We start from the raw sequence: 25,963 nt of genomic DNA on the forward strand, positions 1-25,963 counted from the left end.
TCTGCAAAGTGTGTGTTGTATATAGTACAAAGGTTTCAAAATCTTTATTGTTTTTGTAATTTTGCTGTATCCCCAGACGTGCGCCTCACTTCACCCTGTAGGCTACTTATCGGTTTTCCAAAAGGTGGGTGATATGGCCGAGCTTCAACTTGAGTGGTCTCCAGTGTCCAACCACCTTGCCACAGCAACAGTTACCCCGAGGCAACGATCTGATTTTACATTAAACTTGATAAACACATTAAAAGAGAAAAATTATATAGCCTAATATCAGTAATTGATGCCCCGTGATCATGGCTGAATGTTACCACTTCAGGAACAAAATGAGGGGGAAAGTTGGTGTTAATGCTATATATAGTCTTATGCCTATCCTTAAATGGGATGCGACAGCGACAGCATTCCCTGTGGGTAATATTTTGTTTTCATCAGCGAGTGACTCCCAAGCGGGTTGAGGCTGTTCCACCCCTGCTTTGCTGTCTTGTAATCTCCCAGGGTAAGTTAGCCTGGCCTGTTATTGGGCTTTCTTTTTCTGGTAGAGCAATTCAGAACTGCATTTAAAAACAATAACGTCCTTTTTGGTGCTTTCAGTTTTGCGTTTGGACAAATAGTTTGCATTGCAGGCCTGTAAGCTATTATGTCATGGTAGATTGATAGCCTATTCAGCTAGCCTACTATGAAAATACCTTAAAGTAGATTTACCTTATTTGTAATTATTTATAGGATAATATGTGCAGATGATAAGAGTGAAAGGCTGGAGTTGAACACAGATGGACTGTGCTAGGTCTTTATTTTAATGGATAAAAAAAAATGATTTAATTGTATTTTACTGAAAAGAAACAGTAGGCATCCTACTCAAATTAGATTGAGTCATTTTGTGAATGTGGGTGTAATGACAATAAGTCTTCATACTGTATGGTAGCCTACTAAGTGAAGCTGGTGTATTTTATGAGTTCAAGTATGTAGGTGTTGATATTTCTGGTGCCTGAGCACGTACTGGCAAATGATTCCTATGCATGAAATGTGTATTTTCCCCACATACATGAAGGGACAGAGGATGACTGTGATTGTGTTTATTATGGTGGAATGCTTTTCAGAGATTTTTCTTTAAGAAATGCAATTTGGTTTTGACTATTTCTTGAGGACATTGTGCATGTGTATGTTCTTGTTGTGTGCGTTGTTTTCACATTAAATTACAGTAAATGCCAAAATACTGAATCTAATATATAATACAAAGTTGTATACCTGATAAATTCTTCCAATGTTGTAAGCTGTTACAGCTATTTATTTTCACCAACCTGGAATGGAACACCCAACCTCATAACGGTCACAGAAATGAAATGATGGAGTTGTTTTTGGAGCTTATCAATGGTACTTTGTACAGCATATGAGCCGAGAAAGACCTGTACAGATGGTACAGAAGCCATTCTTGACCCCCACCCCACTTTCCTCTCACACACCATCACCAACTGGTCCCCTACCAACCCCCACCCTCTAATTTTAAACCAAGACTGAATCTACTTTCCCTCTGGCTAGCAAATATAATCTACAGCCATTTCTTGTAGCGCACCATTAATTCAGACCCTCTAGCCCTTAAGGCTTTTGGAAATTGCAGCCTATGAACACAGGGTCCTAAATGCATCACTGGTTTACAACAGCAGGACAAAACTACCACAAGCATTGCCAAGTTTTCCATTATTTCAAAAAAGCGGAAAAGTCACATTTCAATTTAGAATGCAGAGATGGTGCATATTTGTATTCCTGATTTGATTCTTAGGTCCCTTGAAGTTGTCAAATATGGCTGCAAAAGTTGCTGCCCACAAGCACTTGAGTCATGGCTACAGCAGTAGTCAGTCTAAATATGTTGTCAAAGAGTACTCAAGGTAAGAAAATGGCTGTGAAGTCTTCGAGACCTCACTAAACAACCTGTCTTTGACAGTTTGTTTTAGCCAATTAATATATGGCTTTTATCTTGTGTCATTGCATAGAATAGTGCAAATAGTAGCATAATACTGACGCATTCGTTTCTCAATGCTATGCTTTTTACTAGATGCGTTGCATAGCTTAATATTTACTCATGGTGACCAAATGGGTTTTAGAGCCGTACACTCCAACCCTCCATGTCTAAGGTACCTCAATCATAATCTCTGCTATGTCAAAAGCTTAAACAACTTAGTTATCTTGCCTTATCAATAACATAATATTCTGTGTGAACTACTCTGTGCCAGTAACACACAAGAAATTCTCACTGTATTAATTCATATGCCCTTAACCATCCATACGCTGTAGGCCTACTTACATCACAGGTCAAAGCTTCTTTGCATACTTCCAAAACATGACACTTTGGTTAATCATAATACTAATGCCATAACCTAGTGTACGTCAAAAGGCTGTAGCATCATTTAAATTACATTTGCATGCTCATAACAATCAGTGGCTTTGTGCTGCTTGGGAACAGCGGATGTTGTTTCATAAGACAAAGCCACCTCTGCGGACAGTAGGAGAGAGTTGGTAGTGCTTCATAGCATGCTTACATTGCTGTATTGTGTTTTGAGATCAGCACAAAGAAATGCATGCACTGGTCACCTAGTGTCAAGGTTATACTTACTGTTGTGTCCATGAAGAATAACACTACTGCTGACTGCCTGACCGAATGTTTTCAGAAGAGTGAATTTAATTGCAAAGATTAGCAAATATGGATGTTTGAAATCCCACATTTGAATGTATTAGCCTTCATTGATTTCTGCATCACTAGGTTGATGGTGTTGCTTTAATCTCATTAAATTTAGTTGGATTTGATAGGGGCTCCATTTGATTGCAAATGTGAAGTAAATTTGTGTACTAAATGTTTCCTGAGTGAAATTTATTACCATCATTGTAGACTTGTGGAGTTCTTTTTTAGGTTATTGTTATGCCTTTTATACTGTTTTATACATAATTTAACCCATACTTGTATATCTGTGATTATAGCTCTGAAGATTTGGTGGAGTACAGGCATCATTTCGCAAAGCAATTACAGGACGTGGTAAAGGCCTAATCTGTCTTTTGTGCTGTGTTGTGCATGTTAAAACATTGTTGGTTCGTATATGGCTGTGTGTGGAGGAGGATTGCAAGATTATACAAACTTATAGTCATTTTAAATACTCTTCTTGTCAGCCTGAAGGTGTTTTGCACTTGGGTACATTTTTGGAAACATCATAATGTTTGAGAGATAAATGGAAATACAAATTTGGTAATAAAATCCTGGTTTTCATTTCATTTTCATATGTTTATGTCCAAGGTTAGAGCAGAAGCTGTGCATATTTATTTATTTAGTGTATTTATCTCAGTAGGGCTGCCTTTTGATAAAAAATATTATTGTTGCTGTTTCTGTCAACATAACAGCTCTCTGTTTTCCAAAAGCTGTACAAGAAGATGCCAGAGACGCATATACGTGAGGGGTCCATGATCAGGGGCCCCAAGTTCCTGGTTAGGTTGAGATCCCACACGGTGTTCGAGAACACACCAATAAAACTCTTCTGCACCGTGCAGGGATACCCAACCCCCATTATCAAATGGTGAGTGTTTGGTATACATTAAATTGTCTTGAATTGTCTGGAAGCACTTTAAAGCTGTGCAACACTGTGCAACACTGAACAAGATGTGAGTTGCTCTATTTTACAAACAAATCATGGGAAGAAGAACGTTTTGTAACTTCTGTCCTACTTATTATGTTAGCATTACAGAAACATATTGATGCCCTGTCAACAAAGCTCAGGTCACTGGGGTGAACTGTTGTCACCGTGGCATTGTAAGTTTCCATACGGACAATGCAAAAAGAAGCTCATGATGGTATAGCATTCTTTGAAGGGACCAATATTAATGAATAACCATTAACATCACTCAGAAAACTCCTTGTTGAAGATTCAACTGACTGGGATCCATATCATTTTATTTTGCTGTGTGGTAATATTGCATGTCTGGTTTGGATCACTTGTTTGAGTATGAATTGGAACCTTGTTAAGCAGGCTTGAATTACAAGCCTCCAAAGGCCAAACCTCTGAGATAGACCTAGAGATCAGATTTCATTTCACAAATGTAGTCTTGGAAAATTGGAGCTACAACAGGGAGAAGTAAACTGTGAGTAACACGTAGATCGAACAAATAAACTGAAACTAATGTACACTGTGTACTGTTCATTGTCCTTTTGATAGGTTTAAAGACAATGTCCTTCTTGACAACTCATCAGGAAAATACGTGGTGGTGAACAATGCTGGAATTCAGACCCTGCAGATCAGCAAGTAATGTATTTGGTGTAATCCCCTTTGTGTATGCATTAACATACTCAACATTATTATAGGTCAGTGCAGGAATGACATGTTATGTACATGTACAGTGGACTGTAAATTGCCCCATCTGTAAATCTATATAAAAAAAACTGATCCCAGTTTTCGCATTTACTAGTTTTCCAAAAGGACAAAAAAGTGCTCAGAATCTATTTGTGCAGTTATTACTGCAGCTACAACCCCACTTTGATCGGACCATGTGGATCAGTACTTTCCAAGTCACAGTGTCACAACTTCCTCTGTGAATGACCGTGTCTTATATCCTTTGCGGTACACCCCGACCAGTGCTAGGCTTACCGATAACACGTGTGGGTCCACAAAAGGTAGCTGTGTGAATGGCATCACGCCGTAAGCTTTTCCAATTTTGTCCAAGGCGAACCGGAGGACCGAGGACGTCTTAAGGTTCTGTCAGCTGTTCATTCCAAAGCGCTGAGCTCTGTGTCATTTGACACGGCAGCTCCTTAAAGTGGAGCTATATCTCTCTGCTGACACCATGTCAGTAATGACGGCACCGGGCCCAGCCTAGAGTCAGCTCTGCACACTGCGTCTGCCTTTTCCTGTCAGAGAATGAAAGGTATCAGGCAAAAAGGCTGCCAACTGAGTGTTTATTTCCTAAAGTTTCCAAAGCCCTTTCACTTTCTGTGAAAACTGTCGCATTATGCATCACGGCAGTCTGGACGGAATGTAGGAAGTTTTAAAATAGTACAGTGGGCTTGAAGGTCACATTTCAGCCATTCTCGTTCGTCTCCCTCCTTACAGATTTGGGATGGTTGCCATTCACATCTTAGAGGTTCCCATGTTCAACATGTTTTGAATGTATAAGCAACGTCCTAATGGAGCTCATGTCATTATCCCTCAGACTGGAAACATTTGCTCGCTGCTAACCTGTGGTGTGATTTAATGAGCTCTGCAAAGGTTAGATAAGAGGGCACTCATCGATCCATATATCCTCGCTGTAATGATATTGTTTTGAAGAGCAGTTTCAAACTCAAATAAAAAAGTCACAAAACTTTAAATGGACCAGTAATAGCACAAATATCACTGAAACAGCCTCCTGCCAAGCAGTGTTACCATATGGTATCATACATATTACTTAACTATCACACAGTTTAGTATGTAAGGGATAATATAATATAATATTATTATTTATATATATATTTATATAATATAGTCCACCGGTCATTTTTGAACAATAAATCCCAACAGTACGAACAGAACCCCGATGTGCAGCGGAACTTTCTGCAGTATTCTGGGTAAAGCTTTAGATTAATCTCCCATCAACTAACTTTGCTATGCTAATTCTGTGCCGTTGTCTACATAACAGTTCTGCTAGAATAGTAGGGAAAGTATGATGTACACAAAAGGTCTTTGGTCCTACACATTCGATGAGTCAGCAAGTTACAGAGGGAATTTCGTCGACAAAAACAAAGGCTGCTTGAACTTTCATAGACATCAGTGTTTTGCTAAAGTAAAAAAAAAATTACTTCCACAGGCCATATTACTGAAATTATGATTTGCACGCAAGGTCTGTGGTCCAATGCATTCCATGAGTTGGCAGGTTGCAGAATGCATTCTGTCCACGAAAGCAAAGGCTGCTTGAACTTTGGTAGGCATCAGTGTCAGTTCTAAAAGTTTATGAAAGTTCAAGCAGCCTTTGCTTACGTGAAAGCAAATTTACATTTGAATGTGTTCTGTCAATGAAATAAGGTCTTCTACCCTTGGCGCCCCATATTAAAATGCATTTTTTTTTGTCTCAGATGTGGAACTAATGACACTGCCATGTATACAGCTGTTGCCACCAACTCTCATGGTCAGGCCTCCACTCAAGCCTCCATTATTGTAAAGAGTAAGTCCAGCACTGAAAACTTTTGATGACATTTGAAGCACAGTCTAACGAGGTGGATTATCGCTCTCAGAGATCCCACAACAATAACACTGAATCACCTCTTTAAAAAGTAATACATTTGAAAAGCTCCCTAATGACGTGTCATTTGCAATCAGCGCATTATATACTTAATATGGCATAAATAATAGTCATAATGTTTTATGGTTAGATGATAACTTCATCAGCAAAATGCTTAGTCAACTTAAACAATGAGCATTTAATGCAAATCATAATGGATGTTGTCGAATAGTGTAAATAGTGTGCGGTACAGTAGTGTTGTGGAAAATGACTAAATAAATGCTGTATCCTTTGGCTTGTTTTTATGGTAACTCTTTGCTTTCTAAAGAAAACAGGGAAGAGGAACAATCTTGTCCTTATGCCTGGCTGCCCTACGAGTGTAAGTTGTGCACATAAATCTTGTGTTTGGCATTCAGTGTGTGCACGGCTCTCCTCAACATGGGTTGGGTATTTTTATTTTTTATTTTTTATTGTCACACGCAAGGATGTCCCTCAAATTCTCACTAATGAACAAAACACATTTGCATGGAACATACAACACATTGCCTTTAATATTCATGACTAAAGGTAAAAATGTCCATGTCATGCCATGTCATATTTTGTATCCAGGAGGAAAATGTTATGTGAAAGTAAAGAAAAGTATTTTTTTCCCCTTTTCACAGTTGCCATTTTGCCTGCGATCAAGTACACAAAGATTAACATTACCTTCTTGGAGACTTTCAAAGGGACTTTTACAAAAGAGGGTGACAGCATCACCCTGTCTTGTAAAATGACTGTCAGTCCCAATCTTGCCAACCTCCAACCTGAAGCACTGTGGTACAGAGATGGTAAGGACATATTTTAATTACAGCTTTGGTTTTAATGTTTGTGTCCACAGTGAGTATAATACTGACAGTTATTCAGCCAAAGAAGTGCCACTGAGTCACAGTAAACACAATATTTTATGAAATACTGCACATTTTGCTTACATACTTTACATCGTGGATGTAAGTGATTTTTGGCATTGCTTAAATTCTGAGCTTACTAGCCACTCCTTGTATTTAAGAACTAACATGATCTGTAGGGAATTCAGACAAATGGTTATGATCATAGTTAAGCCTTGAGGCTTAGCTCAATTCAGTGTAAAATGCAACAATACAGAGCACTGTTAGTGATGCTTCAAGTACCACCTACTCTATCTGTTCTGTTCTGAAGAAAGAAAAAATTATATTCCGAAAGAGAAAAAGGCTGCAGCCTCCAAATCATTTTCTAATCGGGAGGAACACCTTGTTTTCAGAAAAAAAAGAAAGAAAAAAAACTCTCCGGCTTTATCTAAAGTCTCAAAATGTGATTTCTCTCCCTCCCCAGAGCACCTTTTGAAAGGATCAAAGTGGGCGAAAATGGAGTTCGGCGGAGGTGTTGCTAAGCTCACCCTTCCCGAGCTCTACAAGGATGATGAGGGCCTGTACACCCTCCGCATGGTGACAAAGGGGGGCGACGCCATGCACAGCGCCTACCTCTATGTGGAAGGTAATCTGTCAGAGAGTAATGGATTCTCTAGGTGGCCCCGCTGTCGTCATTTTTAGAATTCTATTACCCGCTAGCCATTACAGGGAAAAAATTCAGAATGGCTCACCATGGGTTGGGTTGCTGTGGAGCCTCAGTCGCTTTCAGCTCGAGGCATCCTCTTCTCTTTTTTTTTTTCCCCCTTCTTCTTTCAGACGGCCCCCCCCCAGTCCCTCAGTCACCTGGTGCCCCTATGGACATCAGGATCCACGATGCCAACAGAGATTATGTTATTGTGTCATGGAAGCCTCCGAACACCACCACTGAAGGCCCCATCATCGGATACTTTGTAGACCGGTGATTCTACTGACAAGCCCTCTTTCAGTGTGATATGAAAAGTGACTGGAGACTGTAGATATTTCTCCTCAGGTCTAGGGAGAGTTGAACATTTTCCCCTAACAGGATATCAAAACAAAAACAACTAGCAGACTAAACTCTGATTAATGTAACAACACACAGCCTACTGACAGCGATAACTGATAAACAAGGCTATGCATCACCATCATCAACGGTGGACAGGTTACATAATAGACAAACTATGTGACAAATGTAGTTTAGTTCACCTTTCCCAAGACTTTAAATCTCTCTTCAGTGCATCGCTGGGAAAATAATTTAATCATTTGGGTTGCATGGGCAGCCTCTGGCAGATGGTCTCTTGTTTATACTGACCTGTCTGCTTCCTCTGGCAGATGTGAGGTTGGCACCGAGAACTGGACACAGTGTAATGACTCTCCCATCAAGATCTGTAAATACCCAGTGTCTGGCCTGTTCGAGGGACACTCGTATTACTTCCGGGTCAGGGCCATCAACTCTCACGGCGTCAGCAGGCCCTGCAGAATGTCCGACCCCATCGCTGCCCTAGACCCAACCGAGTTTGACAGACTTCATGGTAATACAGGAGAATTACCTTTCTTTTGTATACATTTGCATACATTTTACTCTATGCAACAGTAAGTTGTTTACAGCAACTAATAGTATTTATAACATGTTTTTTCTTTGTGTTTTTTTTTCCTCAGTCACAAAGTTGGGCGGCAAACTTGATGTTGTGACTTACCACGATGACCTTGAAGGTAGTATACTGTCCACAAATTAGTGAATCATGTGTTTCTATGTCTAAGCTCATTACTGTTTTATTAGTACAGGTACTCGACATCAGATATTTTACAATTTGAGCCTCAGCGACAGTCACTTTTCCATATTTTTCTGTTTATGTTTTCCTATTCAATAATTAGCAATAATTATGCAGTCTATAATTGGATCTCATCTGAGAGGTGCTAATTAGATTTTGATGAGAATTCCATCAGGAAGGAAACATACAACCATCTGTGGTATCTCTTTTTCCAGAGGTGTAACATTTCACCCTAATTTCAGTTTGGTTTGTGCCTCAGTGTTTGAGCCATATTTGCTTTTTATTCAGCTCTGGTTCAAAGGAAAATGTCGTCAATTCAAAATTCATTTTTTTATTTCATGTTTGACACAGAAGACTTGTGTGTTCGCATGGCACATTTAATTAATTTTCTTCAGTTAATTTCCATGCCTCTTGGCAAAGACCATAGCACCAGCCCATTCACTGGTATTTTGACAGGAACACTATATGTGTCTAATCCGGGAAGTGGTTTCCATGCAATATCTATATTTAAACATGTACTGTCACCATATGTACCGTATGCACTATGGTGAAAAACCTGGTACACCCTCCATTTTTACCCAAATTAAAATGAACACATCAACCTGCCTCAAAGCTTTCGGCATGTGCCACAAAACAGACACCTCAGTGCATGCAGTAACCATCGGATGCCATTAGTGTAACTTGGAAGTGCCGAACCTGTGACATTGCCGCTGACATTTCCTAGAGGTAATGCATGGATGCGTGCTCGGCTTGGACGAGGACAGTAATTCGGTTTGATGTGCTCCATCTCTAGCTAAGGGAAAAGCACCCGGGGTACCCACCAACATCCATCCCTCTGAGGCCGACCGAACATATGTCGTGCTCAGCTGGAGTCCACCTGCCTATCATGAGCGTGCACCCATGTGGTACTACATCGAGAAGGTTTGTCTTCGCTTCATCCTGGGGGTATAGGGCACCATATTGCATCTTTCGCAGTATGTGCATAATAATGACATGATCTTTGTCAAGGGAACAGTTACAGTCACGGTTATCATCAAGAGGCTTGTTTGTAACTGTAGGTCTTTGTGACTGTATGTCAATCCCTATTCATTTCAATGTGATTTGATTTTGGGGTTTATTTTTAACTTCTTTTCTTCAGACTATGGCTGGAAGCGGCGCTTGGCAGAGGGTGAACACTCAAGTGCCAGTGAGATCCCCCCGCTATGCCGTGTTTGACTTGGCTGAGGGCAAGGAGTACCAGTTCCGAGTGCTCGCCGCAAACATGTACGGCACCAGCGAGGCCTCCGAACCCACCAAGCCCATCCAGACCAAGGAGCTCAAGGGTAAGAGGACACGGGCTGAATTGATTACTGCCAAAAATCCTCCCTGACCTCATTTTAATAAAAAAGGGTGGGCCGCCATGGCCCAGGATGTCATTGGCTTTGTAGTTAATTAAAAACAATGAGCCCATTTTTTCTCTGTCTCTAATGCACGGCGGTTTGATCCAAAAGGTGTGCCCTCCGCTCCGGGTCAGGTGGTCGCCACCAGGGAAACTGACACCTCTGTTGTCATTCAGTGGGCCCCACCGAAGGAGCCCAATAATCTCATTGGTTATTACATCGACTCATGCGTCAAGGGATCCAAGGACTGGGGTTCAGCCAATCATAAGCCAAACAAGAAAACCAAGTATGTCCGTGTTGTTTCTTATTTGTCTGTATTGTTTATTCATTTTTATTTGTGTGCTTTCATTAAAAACCTCAATCTGAATGTCATGATATTAGAATGTGTCCTTCTCAGTTTCACTGGACATAATCATTTTATAAAATGCTTTAGTGATGAAAATCCTGACCTGACTGTGCTGATTACCTTCCAGTAGACTTTCATGCATTACACACACACACACTTTATATACTTTCTTTGATTCCACATTACAGGTCAAGTTTAATCAGGAATAAAATTTTCGGAACAATTTAAGCAGTTCGATAATCCATTATGGTGTTTACGGTACAGTTCAAGAGTAAAAGAAACAGTGTCTATTCCGAAGTAACATGCTTCCTATAATTGCTGATATTTAGCAATACTCTGGGGTTTGGCCTTTTTATGTAACCTCCCAATTAAAAGTCTGCATAACGCCAGCCTGTGTACATGACCTAAGCTGCCAAAACACACACACACACACACACACACACACGCACACACTTTCCTCCCATGGATAAAAAAGGACCTCATAACCTCCCTCTCATCGTGGATGCCTGCTCCCTCCCTCTGCTTGTTTAGGTTTGTGGTTAACGGCCTGACTACCGGTGAGACGTATGTGTTCCGTGTTCAAGCCATCAATGAGCTGGGTCTTAGTGATGAATCCCAGGAGTCAGCCCCCATCTCTGTGCGCGCTGCTCTCAGTGAGTATTGTGTGTGTGTGTGTGTGTGTGTATGTTGGGGGGGTATATTAGAGACAATGTTTGCAAATGCGGGCTGTCGAATTATGTTTGATTTTCTGAGAGGCGAGGCAGATGCCAACATGGAAATTGAAAATAATCGGCTGCCGCTGCACCACCACAATACTCAACCACACACACTCATAGACATACGCATGCGCACACACACACACACACACACACACACGCACAGAGATACACACACTCAAGCACATATTATACACACTTGCACTTACACTCAAGCACATATTATACACACAAGCACACTTATACACACATGCACACATTCTTGCACACACATATATGCCTAAACGCATGGACTCACACACACATACTTGAGCATATATATATTTATTATTGTTTTTAGTAGGGCCATTTCCAAACATGTATCAACCAAAAATATTAGAAAACTCTAAATTTGTGACCTGTAATAATCTGACTTCTCAACTCATAAATCAGTATAATATTTCACAATGCCATGATAGGAACACCAACTGCTCCTCACAGGCCTACGCCACCCACTTTTCTTTGTGCTAAAATGAATAATTTACTATACATGACGAAGATTAAAGACTCGTCACTCATGAGTCAAGCTGTCTCATAGATTAGATTGGCCATTACTTGGCAAACCACGCATTTTTCAAGCTTCGATGCTGAGTGTTTAAACAACTGTTCAAACAGCCATGGATATAAATTAAAAGCAAACACTGGGAGCTAGATCAGTATTAATATGCAGTGCAAGAAGAATGAAACTCCCATCAATTTGGTCAGGTGCTTAAAGCGCAAACAAGTCTATTGAAAATTTAAATAGGGATGATCACAAATTGGAGATCAACCCGATAAAATCTTTATCTGTCAGCCGCTGGAAGGTTGCAAAATCGATTTGTAAACTATAGTACGGATGTTTTCCTCTTCTAAACAAAACTGGTAAAAGGCTCCCACGTAATGAGGGAGATAAACCTCTCCGATTGTCATAAATGTGGATCCTGATGTGAAGCAGAATGGAAAAATCATTGTCAAAAAAGAAGGGGCTTGTCAAGAGCAGAGCTGTCTGACTTTTCCCTGGACGTATAGTGTATTGTATTTCGCTTTCCATCGCAGAAACACCATCCGCTCCTTACGACATCTCTCTGCTGAGCTGTGATGGAACCTCCATGGTTCTGAATTGGAAGCGTCCTTTGAAGTCGGGTGGCTCGAAAGTTAGCGAGTACTACATCGATAAGAGCAACATGGCCAAGAACGTCTGGAAGGAAGTGAACATCCCCCCTATCAAAGAGAGAATTTACAAGGTAGGCCTGGACATAACGTCTGACACCACCTTATATACTTATTGCAGCATACTGTACCACATGAATAAATCCCTCTTAAATGCACTGGTGCTCCTTTTATAGGTTGAGAATCTGTCTGAAGACGCGTCTTACAAATTCAAGATTTACGGTTTGAGTCTTGCTGGACTTGGCCAGGCCTCCGAACCCAGTGCCACCTTCCAGTGTAAGGCCTGGAAGATGCCCGAGCCAGGTAAGGCAAATTGCAAAATACCTTCAGCTGCTAACATTCCCAAGCTACTTGGTTGTTTTTCTGTCATCACGATTGCACTCAAGCCCTCTGCATAATGAAATATTGTGTTGACTGGCAAGCTTGCCCATGACATGCATTCTCAATCAACTACCTAACAAGCACCTTAAGGATCAGTGATACGGCAAAGTCTCTTAGCTATGCGTTGTTTGCTAAATGAATGTGACATCCTGTTTTTCCTTGGGTCTTAGTGCAGTGTTGTTTTGAATGACAGGCCCTGCTTACGACCTGACCTTCTGTGAGATCAGGGACACCTCTCTGGTCGTGGAGTGGAAGGCTCCGGTGTACACCGGTGCCAGTGCCGTCGCCGGCTACGTTGTGGAGTTTGCCAAGGCTGGCTCCAGCACATGGAATGCCGCCAACACCAAAGCCGTCAATCACCGTTACACCAAGGTAACGTCCTCCAGAGGATCCGTGCAAAAGCCTGCGATTGCAATAGAAGACGACAAAGCAGACACCAGCCTCATTATCTTCCTTCGCTACTGGCTCCGTGTGTGTTTCCTGCTGTCTGGTCCACACTGTGCTTACCTGTGCCTTCTTCTGTTCAGGTGACTGGCTTAGAGGCTGGCGAGGCCTACGTGTTCAGGGTGCGTGCAGAGAATGGTGAGGGCCTCGGCGCACCGTCAGGCCCCTCCGACCCAGTGATTGCCAAGGCGCTGCCAGGTAAGCCTGGGTGCCAGCGGGATGCTCATTTCAAGCCCAGGTAGATATTAAAGAACATGAAAGCACAAGAGAGGGATGAGAGAAAGAATCCCTCCTGACACAGAAACACCGCTCTGTGTTTCAGAGAAATATATAGAGGAGTGTGTGTGTGTGTATATATATATATATATATACTGAGGAAACTTGAGCTAAATGAATATATATATATATATATATATATATATATATATATATATATATATTCATTTAGCTCATGAGTTTCCTCAGTATGAAAATAGGATAATCTCTGTGTGGAGAGCTGGGCTGCGGTGGAGGGGTAAGACACACCAGCAGCGAGTGATTTGAACAGTCCCAGGGAGGAGTTGTCTGTGGCGGAGTCGATAAGGAACATTTGGGTGTGGGAAAAGGGAAAAAAGCCTCTGACTCATCAGAAGGTGTCAAATGGGTTTTTTGGAGCTGTGATGTCCCTGACACTTTTGGCCAGCAGGGTGCAGTGTAGAGTTGCGTGGTGAGGCACTTGTCAGCGTGTATGGGAATTAAACAATACCAGACATGAGCAGGCCAGGAGTTGTGCTGTTGCTGTGTGCCAAAACTGAAATAAAGAGATCTGAGCCAAATCTACCACATGCAAATGCCCTATGTACAAACGTGCTCCATCTTTTTTTCCTTCAGTCGTTTTTAGCTTAGACGTCAATCAACCTCTTACACGTCTCCTTCTCGTTTCAAAGGCGCGCACGAGATTAAGTGTGGTGTGGACGAGAACACAGGCGACATTTCTTTGTCATTCGAGAGCTGCCAGATGACTGAGAAGACTCAGTTTATATGGAAGAAGTCCTACAAGGAGATCACTGAGTTCTCCAAGGGAATCGTTGTGAAGACACAAGGCAGCACGTAAGAAAAGCCCGCCGCCTGTGACTATGCATGTCCTGTGTGATTCCCAAGAAGCACTTACACTCATGTTTTGATATTGTGTCAAATTTACCTGAGCAACACCTCCCCCCCCCTCGTTCTCTAGCTCAACACTGCTTTTCAAGAACCCAGACAAAGAGGATGTTGGAACATTCTCAGTCGTTGCTACCCACACAGATGGCTCCTCAGCCAGCTACAAAATATCTACCGAAGGTGAGGCCTGTAAATATATTATGACCAGATTGTTATTTATTAATACTATTATACTTTGTGTGGGCTGATGCAGTCTCATGGAAACACACTCACAGACACACGAAAGCACACACACACACACACACATATTAGATGCTTTACTAGATGGCAACAGCAAATGACTATAATCATAAAATTATTACACACAGTAAAATGTTTATTTTATTATCGTTTATTAATGCCATGCTCCATTGCAGAGATGCAGAAAATGCTGGCCCTGAGCTACGACATCCGCAACCCAAGTAAGCACTCTCCATATTGATGTCCAATACCAGTGCATGTGCATGACACTAATCTGTAAAGGTTAGTTTCCTCAAAACCCAAAATATATATATATATGTATATATATATAGTGCTCAGGGGGCCATTATAGCCAGTCATCTGAACAGAAAGAAGAGGTATATGTTGCGATGCAACCTCTCAAATATTCTGGCATCTTCCGCACAAACTACCTCTCTGCTCTTGTCAGTTGATCCCCTGGGCTCGCAAAATATTTATTTAGACTTCTCAATTGAAATTTCAGTGAGCCGTGGTGATGTGCAGCCAAGTCACCTTGCTCTCTCTTTCCCCTCGTCAGTTATTCCTATGAAGGTAGAGATGGCATACAAGATCCTAGAGAGGGGTCGCGTGCGCTTCTCAGTGCAGGCCGAGAGCATCTCCACCGCCGTGACCTACAAGTTCTTTGCCAACAACAAGGAGCTTGCCAACTGTGAGGTAAAAATAAGAAAAGGCATTTCTTTCGCACAGCGATAGGGCCGTTATTTTCTGCTGTCAACGTTGGAAATACAGTCCATCTGCCTTGCCCAGCACACCCTCCATTGTTACAGTGACAGTGTATTGAAGCTGTCACGACGAGATGAAAGCAGGCTCGGAGCGACATATTTAAAAATAAAAATAAAAAACAGAAAGGGGAGCAGTCCCCAAAGAGCAAATGTATTTCACCAGAGCAATAAGTGTTTTTTATTTATTTAGTTTAGTTCTAGTTTAGAAAAGGAGAATAAAAAATGAAATCAAAATGAAATACTGGGTGGTTACATTTTCTGCTCACTGCACTCTCAGCAAACCAAGATGAGCCATGATGCCTCTACCGGCATGATTGAGATGGTGTTGGACCACTTCACGGAGGAAATCGAGGGCACCTTCACTGTTATTATCCAGGACGGAAAGGCCAAAGCACAGTCATCCCTGGTGCTCATCGGAGATGGTGAGATGTCCGCCTGTTTCAGGGTTACCCAGTGCTAATCTGGGATGTTAACATGGGGCATATCGCCCTGTGGAGTGTCACTCTGACTGATGGTGTTCCTCTTGTTATTTTTGATGATTCCAGCCTTCAAGGCAGCCTTGGCTGAGGCTGACTATCAGAGAAGGGAGTACATCAGAGTCAAGGAAGGTATGATGGAAATTCAACCATTTGTGAGAAAATACGGTGCAGTAATAGTTACATAATCTTTGTAATTTATGCTTATTTTTAAAGAAAAACTGCAACCTCAGTAAGTTAATTTCCCAGCTTTCCTGTGTGCTCATGGTGTTAGTTGGCTCCAGAACAAAGGCCTGGAATGTGATCTGTAATTCTCCCCAGGTCCCCATTTCGGCGAGTTCCTCTCTGTTCACGTCGGCGACGACTGCTCCGTCTCCCTTGTTTGCAAGGCAAGTCAAGCACTCACCGCCGCCGCCACACAAGCCCCCACCCCACCCGTTAGATTTGCCGAAAGACTGAGTGAAAATAATGGCCTCAGTTATCACTGATGCCTATCTAAATGACTAATGCTCTCAGCGCAATTCATCTTCGTCACAGGGATCATCATTGTTCTCCCCGCACAGAGAGCCGTCACAGCAACAGTGTGACAGATGGCGTTCGTGTCGACGCTGCCGTTGCCACGTTGCTCGGGCGCGTTTGTCTCTGGTTCACGGCTCCTCCTCATCCTCCTCTCCCTCTGTCTGTGTCCCCTTATGCAGGTGGCTAATCTGAAGAAGGAGTCTGTCTTCCACTGGTTTAGGGACGGCGCCGAAGTCGTCCCCGACGTGCCAGCGGACCTAACATCTGGAGTGTGCAAGCTCCCCCTTGCCCTGGTAACTGTTCCTCCTCTCTCTCGAGTGCCTCTGAGGCGTGAAGAGCCCACTTGTGGGTTGGGGAGGGGAGAGGAAGTGAACGTTGTTGGGGGGTGTAGTGCTCTAACTTGCACATAGCACACACAGCCAGGTTGTCAGTTTCCCCTTTGCAGTTCTGAAACAAACAGCGACAGTCAGTGCCCATGAGATCGAGTGCGACGCTTGCGTTTCCACTATTCCTGCCTAATTTTCATGGTCATTCAGCTGTATGTCCGTGTGTGTGTGTGTACATTTGTATACCCCAAACACACATGCAAATATTTGGCAGATGGCATCTGGGAGAAAAATGTCGAGATAGTTCAAAAGCAAATCATTTGTGAAAGCAACAGGTAGAACTGTGGGCTATTCAGTTGAGCTGAAAAAAACATGTATTTCACTGTATTTGTCATCCTGGACAATAAGCTGTTGTTATTTGTGATCATGGTGTTATAAGCAATCTCAGGCTCTTTTATGCAGTCAACTGAAAGCATTCAATTCAGTGGTTTGCATCATTTGTTCAGCCAGTGGAATTTTCATAATGCACCTATATTTGATGTAGCGTATCTAGTGCATAAAATTCCAAAACATTTGGTCAAATCACTCAGATTTGCTCACAAGACCATGTTGTGATGTAGCAAATCAGTCTTGAGCGCCGATGCTTTAGTGATGGTGGCCAACTACTACCTTTCACTGTTTCACCACAGGCATCACTGATTTTGGAACGTGTGTGTGTGTGTGTGTGTGTGTTTTAATATGACTTTGTAGTTCTCCAAGAAAGCTGTTGGTGTTTACATGGCCACCATCAGTGACGACAGAGGAAAAGACGAGTCCCATATTAACGTCTCCGGTGAAGGTAAGTCTGCATGCCCTTTGATTTAACTAAGCATCTCTTTTTATGGACATTGTGCAGTAGTGTGCTATTTGAATTAACTTTGATGTCTCTTAAACTGGCCATATCTGTGTTTTTTTTTTGCAGTTTTTGATAAGATCATCAATGACCTGACTCGTCTGGCTGGTAAGTGCTACGTTTGCTATTGTGTTTTTTTTATGTCTCTTATGTGTACTCATCATACATGCAGTGCGTCACATTGCAATATGACACATTTATCCTTTAAAAAGGATTTTATATGACACTATTATTGATACTCAGCTTGTGTGGATTGACGAGTTTGTTTTCATGGTAGCCATTAGAAAGTGTATTGACTTTCGCAACTCACGGCAGGGAATAACAATGATAAAATTGCAGGTTTACCAGTATGACGCACATATACTTGTGGCCATATTTCAAGTGGTACCCAGAGGTGTAAAGCCTGACAATCCTCAAATCCTCCAGCGTCCGCCCCCTAACAATCCAATACATGATTCTGGCCACATATGAAGAATGAAACCCTTAGATTTTCTTTATGTCGGTATGTCTGAGCAAATCTGTGTCATATATCAACACATCCTAATGTACAGTGGCATGCAAAGGTTTGGGCATCCCTGGTCAAAATATCTGTTACTTTGAATAGTTAAGTGAATAGAAGATGAACTCATCACCAAAAGTAATAAAGTTAAAGATGAAACATACGTTTGAACATTATTTTTGTCTTAAACTATTTTAGAGTGGGAAAAAAAGGAAAGGAGCACCATGCAAACGTTTGGGCACCCCAAGAGATATGAGCTCTCAGATAACTTTTACTAAGGTCTCAGACCTTAATTAGCTTGTTAGGGCTATGGCATGTTTTCAAAGCTTTATAGATATTCTGATTATGACTGAACTTGTCCCAACAATCAGCCATAGGCTCCTCTAGGCAGCTGCCTTGCGATAAAATTGATGCCCTCATAGCAGGAGAAGGTGATAAGAAGATAGAAAAGCATTTTCAGGTAGCCGTTTTTCTCAGTTCATAATGTAATTAAGAAATGGCAGTTAACAGGAACTGTGGAGGTCAAGTTGAGGTCTGAAAGACCAAGAAAGCGTTCTCGTTAGATTGATAGAGGGCAAATCAAAACCCCTGTCTGACTGCAAAAGGCCTTCCGGATGATTCAGCAGACTCTGGAGTGGTGGTGCACTGTTCTACTGTGGAGCAACACCTGCACAAATATCACCTTCATGGAAGAGTCATCAGAAGAAAACCTTTCCTCACCACAGAATTCAGGAGCATCTAGACAAGCCTGATGCATGTTGGAAGTCCTGTGAACTGATGAAGTAAAAAATCAGCAAAGTAAAATGTTTGGAGGTGCAGAATTAAATGAAAACTGTCAAACGTTTGCATCGGGCCCTTTTCCTTTTTTTTGTTATTTTGACGCTGTAAAAGATGGAAGAAAAAAAGTAATCTTGCCTAAAATATGAAAGAAATGTGTCATCTTTAACTTTTGGAAATCGGGTCATCTTTTACTTGCTTAGTTATTCACAGTAACAGCAATTTTGACCAGATTTGAACCCTGTGCCCAAACATTTCCATGCCACTGTATCATGAAATACTACACAAACAGAGGCAGGGTTATTATCTTAGGCTGCACAATATGATATGTGAAGAGTATCATGAAATACTACACAAACAGAGGCAGGGTTATTATCTTAGGCTGCACAATATGATATGTGAAGCTAAGGCTATACTAGTGTCCTCTGTCATATTATGCAAATGTAGTGATGTAATCCTCACGAATATGCACAATATGCAGAAACCTAGGAGATAGCATTAGGCTATTGCTTGGCTCTCTCGCTGCTCTGTAAAGATTTCCTGGAGAACCTTTTCTTTACCACAAATTGGTCAGATGAAGCTGAGCAGCTCATTAAAAGAATATTCCATTCTTAAGGGAACAACACAGGTCACCTTTATGAACCATTGAGTGAGTAACTAATTTGTCCCTGTCACCACGACGAGGATTCTCATCTACAACAGGCCATCCCAGGAGCTGCAACCTATTCGTGAAAGCAATCACCAGTTAGTCTCATTACGAAGCTCCCTTTCTCCACCGCCTCCCCACCCCCCACACACCCACCCCCTCTGTTGATACATCATTACACAGAGAGACTAATTGTCAGCCCAGATGAGCTTGAAAGGGTGTCTCTCCCCGTTTTTTTCCCCCCCCGTCTCCCCAGGATCTGCTGCGGCCGAGGTGGCAGTCCACAGCACCACTGAGGGAATCATGCTTCAGTGCCACATGAAGTATTACACAGAGGAGATGAAAGTCCAGTGGCTGCAGAAGTACGAGTCTTTTTTCGTTTCACCTATATTTGTCTAGGAAGTTCCACTGAGAAAAGCATCCGGTTTTAACTTCAGATTTATTTATTTATTCTTCATTTTGTACCGGAATTTATCCAAGAAATCTCACTAAGAAAAGCTTTCCTTTGCCAGGGAGACATGGCCAAAGTGTTGTCATTGATCGAGAACAGGATGAGGAGATGTAAATGGACAAATATCAGAAATATATAGGGATATACTGTATACTGGGATATACATTGTTTTTATTCTGTGCTCCGAAGAGTGTGTCAGTGAGATGAAAATATGGAAATCCAGATGAATGACAAAGCTACAAGGCGGTTGGTTTGCGTCCCTAAAGGCACAACTTCCACCGTGCCTTTAAACATGACTTCTGAGTCGATCTAAAACCGTGGGCCTTTTGTGCGAGGCATGAAAGACATGATGAAAAAAAACAATAGTGGTGACAGGAGATTGCGTATGTATGTGCGCTTCTGTTTTCCCCCTTCATGTTCTGCTGTCAATACAATGCAGATTTATCTGATTTCGAGGTTACCTAATGCTATGCCTGAAGGCGGATCTAGTACCCAGCAGAATACCGGCATGAAGGATAAACATTTCGCCCTGGGTCTCGGAGTAGAGCCGTTCTTTATATCTCCGCGTGAAGTGGGAGCCAGTTTTGTCAACACATGCGTGGGTCTTCAATCTCATTTTGAAGTGGCTGCTTCAAGTCTTCCCTCTCCTTATAAGCATTCAGAGGGAGCTTGTTGTCAGTGCCACAACGGCACCACTGTATACCTGGCTTGAATTCATATGCTGCTGCAATTGTTACAAATTATAACCAGAGGAGTGGTAAACAGCTCAAACTATCTTACTCATAACACACAGCTATTCACATTATATAATCTTTTATGAATATGGATGAATAATCTGAAGTTTACTAAGACTACAGACTGAGCATAGACGACCTGAATGTTTGATGGCAAGGTAACACTTCTGAAATTCAGTAGAAAAGCATGCGTTTTAGATGGACGGCTAGCATAATGCACTGGAGCGAAGATGATAGCTTCCGACTGGGGGTCGTCAAAGAATAGCTACATTGTAACACTTTACTTACATTTTTGTGTATCAATTCAATTTCCATCTGTTAACTGGTGATTATGCACTTTTTCTATTCACTGTAGTGAGAGTTTATTTTCAGTTGTCAAAAGTGGTGGGGAAGACATTGGTGACTGGAAAAAGTGGTGGGATCCCCAGTGTAAATGGTGTGTGTGTGTGTGTGTGTGTGTGTGTGTGTGTGTGTGTGTGTGTGTGTGTGTGTGTGTGTGTGTGTGTGTGTGTGTGTGTGTGTGTGTGTGTGTGTGTGTGTGTGTGTGTGTGTGCGCGTTTCTGCTGAGTGTTAAAGCTGTTCCTATATTCCAATGTATTGTTTTTAGGGACACCAAACTCACCGCTTCAGAGAGACTGAGAATCGGTGGCACCCCAAACATGGCTACTATTGAGATTGTGGAGCCTGTCGACAAGGACAAGGGTGTTTATAACTTTCACATTACGGACGCTGAGAAGACCTACACTCGCACCATTGACTTCTCTGGACTAGGTGAGTTCTGTATTCATACACATACATGCATACATACAGGTAATTATTACATTGATATGCTATCATATGTGCAAATATGCTATCCTGAATTCTGACAATGGAACATAGCATAGTGTGGGAATATGTGTGGTTTATACAGCAGTTAGTGTGGGTGGTGGTTTGAGAATCCCCCCCCCCCATGAATGTTTGTTTAATGAATAATAATCCCTGAAGGAGTGTGATCCATGAAAAGCGTTTGTTTTGCTCGTCCAGTCTTCTATGAGACATTTTACTGTTAGCCTTATCGTGTGACGGACACTTTTTAATATAAGCAGTCTCATAAGGAGACCAGATTATTTCTTCTTTACTGTGCTGTTCTCCCGAAAATACCCTTAGTCATAGACATAATAGAAAAAATAACAGTATTGCACGACACAACACAATATAGATAAATCTCCACAAAGGAATGTTTATTCAATAGTGATAGTGTACCAGTCCCAGGTTTAGGCTTATTGAATTCCACAAAATCCAGCGGTGTTTTGTGGACACACCCATGAGCCAATGAGAACCTCCCTGAGACTGGATCAACGGTGACATGGCCAAATCCGCAGCACTGGCGTCGCTGTAGCCTCCAGCCCGGCCTGGCCCGGGGTTCTGTTCCGATCTCTAGCTCCTATCTTTTTGTAAGTGAAAGGAAAAGGCCATCACTGCAGCTGCGTACACACACACACACACACACACACACACACACACTCTCTCACACACACACAGACACAACGTGGAAGAAGCATATTTAGGTAAATCCTGGGATGGACTAGCGGTGGGGGGTTTGGGGGGGTGGTGGAGGGTGGAGGCGGAGGCAGCGAGGGCATATCAAAGGGGCCATCCCAGCTCAGGCTGGAGTCAGTCAACAGACTGTTTGATGACAAACATAATCAAGGGCTGGCCTCTGACAGGTCATGCGATTGGTGGGATGGTTGACAGTAATGAGGAAGTGCTATTCCAGGCAACGGCAGAAAAACAATGCCATTAAAATAATGAGAATTTTATTTTATTTTTTTCTGCCCCCACCCCTGTTACTTCCAGGAGAACTGGCTCAGAGTATCGAAGCAGAAAACAAATTTTATTCCTTTCCATCAACACTTCACTTTAATCTGTGTTTCTCTCCCCCTCTCTCTCTCTCTCCCCCTCTTTCTCTCTCTCTGCAGTCTATGATAACGCCTATGCAGAATTCCAGAGACTCAAGTAAGAGCAGCATTTCTTCCTCTGTTGTGTGAACTGTGTACGGCTCAGTGCTCAGTCCTTTGATGAGGCTCCTCACTGAGGTTTTTTTTTGCAATGCAGAGCATGTGCACAGCTAGTCAGACTGTGGGTAAAATATTACTCTGTGCTAATGACTCCACTAACAATTCCATTCTTCTCTCGCTTTCCAGAGCCGAGGCGTATGCAGAAAAGAGTGAGTATGAAAGGCTTACGGCAGTAGCTGGCTTTATTAGCAGTAGCTTCCCGCAGACTTAGTTAAGCAAAAATAGATAGATAAATTAATGAATCAATCTGGAAACAAATGGGCCTAAAAAAATAAATAAAATAAAAATAAATAAAAATAAAGTGTGTGTCTCTATGTTTGTGTGTGTGTGTGTGTGTGTGTGTTTGTAATTTCAGACCGCGGTAAGGTGATTGGTGGTCTCCCAGACGTGGTCACCATCATGGAGAAGAAGGTGAGATGTATTGATTTATCGCGAAAGGGACACGTGGCTTCAGCCAGTTGGTCCACAACACAATTATTTGTGGTTGCTGGGGCCAGGCTGGGCTTGGCTGGGGTGGGGTGGGGGGGCCGGCACCAAGGTGAATAATTCAAAGACAAGGAAAAACACCCTGGGTTCAAGGTGAGGGGAAACAGGCAGGCTCTGCAATGATTTATCAGTGAGCCAAGGTCGGCTTTATCATGCCGTCGTCATCCCCCACAATTGCACAAGTCACTCATCACACTGCTGTGTGTGTGTGTGTGTGTGTGTGTGTGTGTGTGTGTGTGTGTGTGTGTGTGTGTGTGTGTGTGTGTGGGGAGGGAGGGGGGCGGGGGGGTATTCAGCAGCTGGACACTCTTTGTCAGACTGTTATAGGAAACCTGTCAGGCAAATGTCTAAGCAGGCATTTGTGATTATGTGTCAGAACAGCATTTTTTTTTAAATTAAAGCCACATTAGCAGGTCAATATTTCTTATTCAGTTTTAATCTCAGCAACTTGCTGATTTAGGAACACAGTGGTGTATAGGACTCACATGGCCAAGAGCCTTGAGATATTACATTTTTAGTATTACCCTTGTGGATTTATGCAGCGTTTCTGAAGCTACGAGTGGAGTTAAATTTATGCACACTGAAAAGAAAATGAAACAGTAATATTTCATTCTAATTAAGGATCAGCTTTAGTGCTGTGTTGCACAGTTGGAAGAATGAGTAAGCGAGATTAGAATGCTAGCAATGTACAAGCATATATCAGAACCATTCTGACCAACAGTTCAGGGGCGTAACTATAGGGGGTGCAGCAGGTGCGGCTGCACCTGGGCCCGTGGGTCTTGGGGGCCCGTAGCTGGGGCCCGCAGACAAATGTATGTCAGTCTAAATAGTCTGAATAGCCAAGTTGCATTGCCAAATATATTGATGTATACCCATATTCAGCAAAATAATAACACTGCGCAGGGGGAGGGGGCGTGGCGGTGGTTACAAACATGGGGTACGGGACTGTAAAATGTTTGGGAACCACTGCCTTACGCCACTGACTAGGGCCCGTCATAATAGCCTGCACCTGGGCCCGTCGTAACTACGTTACGCCACTGCAACAGTTCCACACTTTTCCACACTTCCACTCTTTCATTTTCCACTTTTGTGACATTTCTTGTTAATCTGAAATAGGTGAATTGAGTGGCTAGGGAAGGTTACATTCTCATATTTCTTTCGTTCTTGCTGTTTCCAGACCCTCAGCTTGACCTGCTTAGTGTGCGGTGACCCCAAGGCGCAGGTCAGCTGGTCTAAGAACGACCAGGAAGTGGAGCCCGACGACCAATACAGCATCTCCCTCGAGTCCGGCAAGTTCGCCAGCCTCACCATAAAGGGTGTGTCCATGGAGGACTCTGGGAAGTACACCATGACCGTGAAGAACAAGTACGGCGGTGAGACCGTGGACGTCATCGTGAGCGTCTACAAGCACGGTGACAAGATTCCGGACATCAAGCCAGTGTCCATGCCCAGGAGGATTCTGCCCCCCATTCTCCCCATCGTACTCCCCAGCGCCAAGCCTGCCGCCCCCACCCCCACCCCTCCCCCACACTCTGCCAAGTCCCCTACCCCACCCATCTCCCCCAAGTCCCCTACCCCCGGTCGCGGCACACCAAGGAGAAAGTAAACACAGAATACACACAGAATAAAAATAATTAAAATCCCAAACTATGTAGAAATAAAAAGAAATACTGATGCATAGAGGTGATACATTTGTAGTGTGAGTCATTGTATAATGAGCGGGTAGGAGGGGGAGAGAGGGGTCGTGTTATATTTAGTGCGCTTGCCACCACACTGAAGAGAGCAACAGTTTGTCATCTGGCTTCTCGAAAAGAGCTGAGCAGGGCTCTGATGAATTTGGTTCCCACTTCTCTCGGAGGTGCCCCGGTGAAAAATGACCAGCTTTGATGTTCAGTTTATTAAATCTCTGTTTTTAAAAAGCTGCACTTTCAATTAGCCGGTAGAATTCTGAAGCGTTTACTCTCACCACGGATGGATAAGCCCGGACCCCCACTTAGCCCCTAGTGGCAAGCACTTCCATCGCCGTCGCCACTCCAGATAAATCTCGTTACACCCTTGCTGCCCCGTGTTTCCTGCTTTTGTGTTAATAAAAGAAGTAGAAATCACTTCGGCTGTGTCTTCTCTGAGCTGTTTACTGTTGGCTGGCTCTCTCTCTCTCTCTTTCCCACACACACACACACACATACACATACACACACACTTGTACTTACACAACCCTCACTTGCTCATAAACACATAAATGCACACAGACTCTAAATGTGATGCAGTGTAAAATATGAAAGCGATTAAAGTAGCTACGGCCCTGTCTGAATTGCATCAGCACTTTTCACAGCCTCTTTGCCTGCTCTTATTTTGAAGTCCACAAATCATTTCATGTATATGGAACACCTAGAGCCATGCATGCTGCCAACATCTGACCAGTGGTCCATACCTCATTGCTGCATGTCAATACGCTGTAATTACATCTCCCCAGAAGGCTTGATACGAATGCAATGTCGCTTTTCCATCGGAAACGCGTTGTCTTTATGATCTCATTACTTCATTATTTTGGCAGTGCAGTGAATTGACCAAATACTTGTGCACACAACACTTTATATCTAAAGGTCTTT

At 42.6% G+C, this 25,963-nt stretch overlaps 1 protein-coding gene across 2 annotated transcripts; it reads left to right on the plus strand.

The window, feature by feature from the left end:
* Nucleotides 1-27: 27 nt before the first annotated feature.
* myom2b (myomesin 2b) lies at nt 28-25,462 on the plus strand. Of its 2 annotated transcripts, XM_012840343.3 has the most exons (37): nt 28-124; nt 427-490; nt 1,772-1,877; nt 2,965-3,019; nt 3,397-3,551; nt 4,188-4,274; nt 6,077-6,165; nt 6,551-6,601; nt 6,885-7,049; nt 7,570-7,731; nt 7,923-8,064; nt 8,457-8,656; nt 8,784-8,837; nt 9,690-9,817; nt 10,035-10,218; nt 10,387-10,561; nt 11,153-11,274; nt 12,412-12,599; nt 12,702-12,828; nt 13,100-13,278; nt 13,434-13,548; nt 14,277-14,439; nt 14,564-14,670; nt 14,907-14,951; nt 15,287-15,423; nt 15,769-15,913; nt 16,037-16,099; nt 16,289-16,356; nt 16,666-16,779; nt 17,563-17,650; nt 17,774-17,812; nt 19,883-19,988; nt 21,419-21,582; nt 22,770-22,806; nt 22,995-23,017; nt 23,224-23,279; nt 24,532-25,462. In XM_012840343.3, the coding sequence occupies exons 3-37, from the start codon at nt 1,792-1,794 to the stop codon at nt 24,958-24,960; spliced, it is 4,248 nt and encodes a 1,415-aa protein (XP_012695797.2). In that variant the 5' UTR covers nt 28-124; nt 427-490; nt 1,772-1,791; the 3' UTR covers nt 24,961-25,462. The 2 variants fall into 2 exon arrangements, with proteins under 2 accessions (XP_012695797.2, XP_031434542.1); XM_031578682.1 differs by lacking the exons at nt 28-124; nt 1,772-1,877 and having other exon boundaries at nt 421-490.
* Nucleotides 25,463-25,963: the final 501 nt, after the last annotated feature.

Source organism: Clupea harengus, chromosome 13 (assembly GCF_900700415.2).
Source record: "Clupea harengus chromosome 13, Ch_v2.0.2, whole genome shotgun sequence".
Classification (NCBI taxonomy): Eukaryota; Metazoa; Chordata; class Actinopteri; order Clupeiformes; family Clupeidae; genus Clupea; species Clupea harengus.

What these genes read in the sequence shown, in the direction of transcription:
- myom2b (XM_012840343.3), top strand. Translation starts at nt 1,792, where the DNA reads ATGGCTGCAAAAGTTGCTGCCCACAAGCACTTGAGTCATGGCTACAGC. An exon ending in ATCGGATACTTTGTAGACCG is followed by an intron (nt 8,065 to 8,456) that starts GTGATTCTACTG and finishes TTCCTCTGGCAG; the next exon opens with ATGTGAGGTTGGCACCGAGA. An exon ending in GCAGAATTCCAGAGACTCAA is followed by an intron (nt 22,807 to 22,994) that starts GTAAGAGCAGCA and finishes CTCGCTTTCCAG; the next exon opens with AGCCGAGGCGTATGCAGAAA.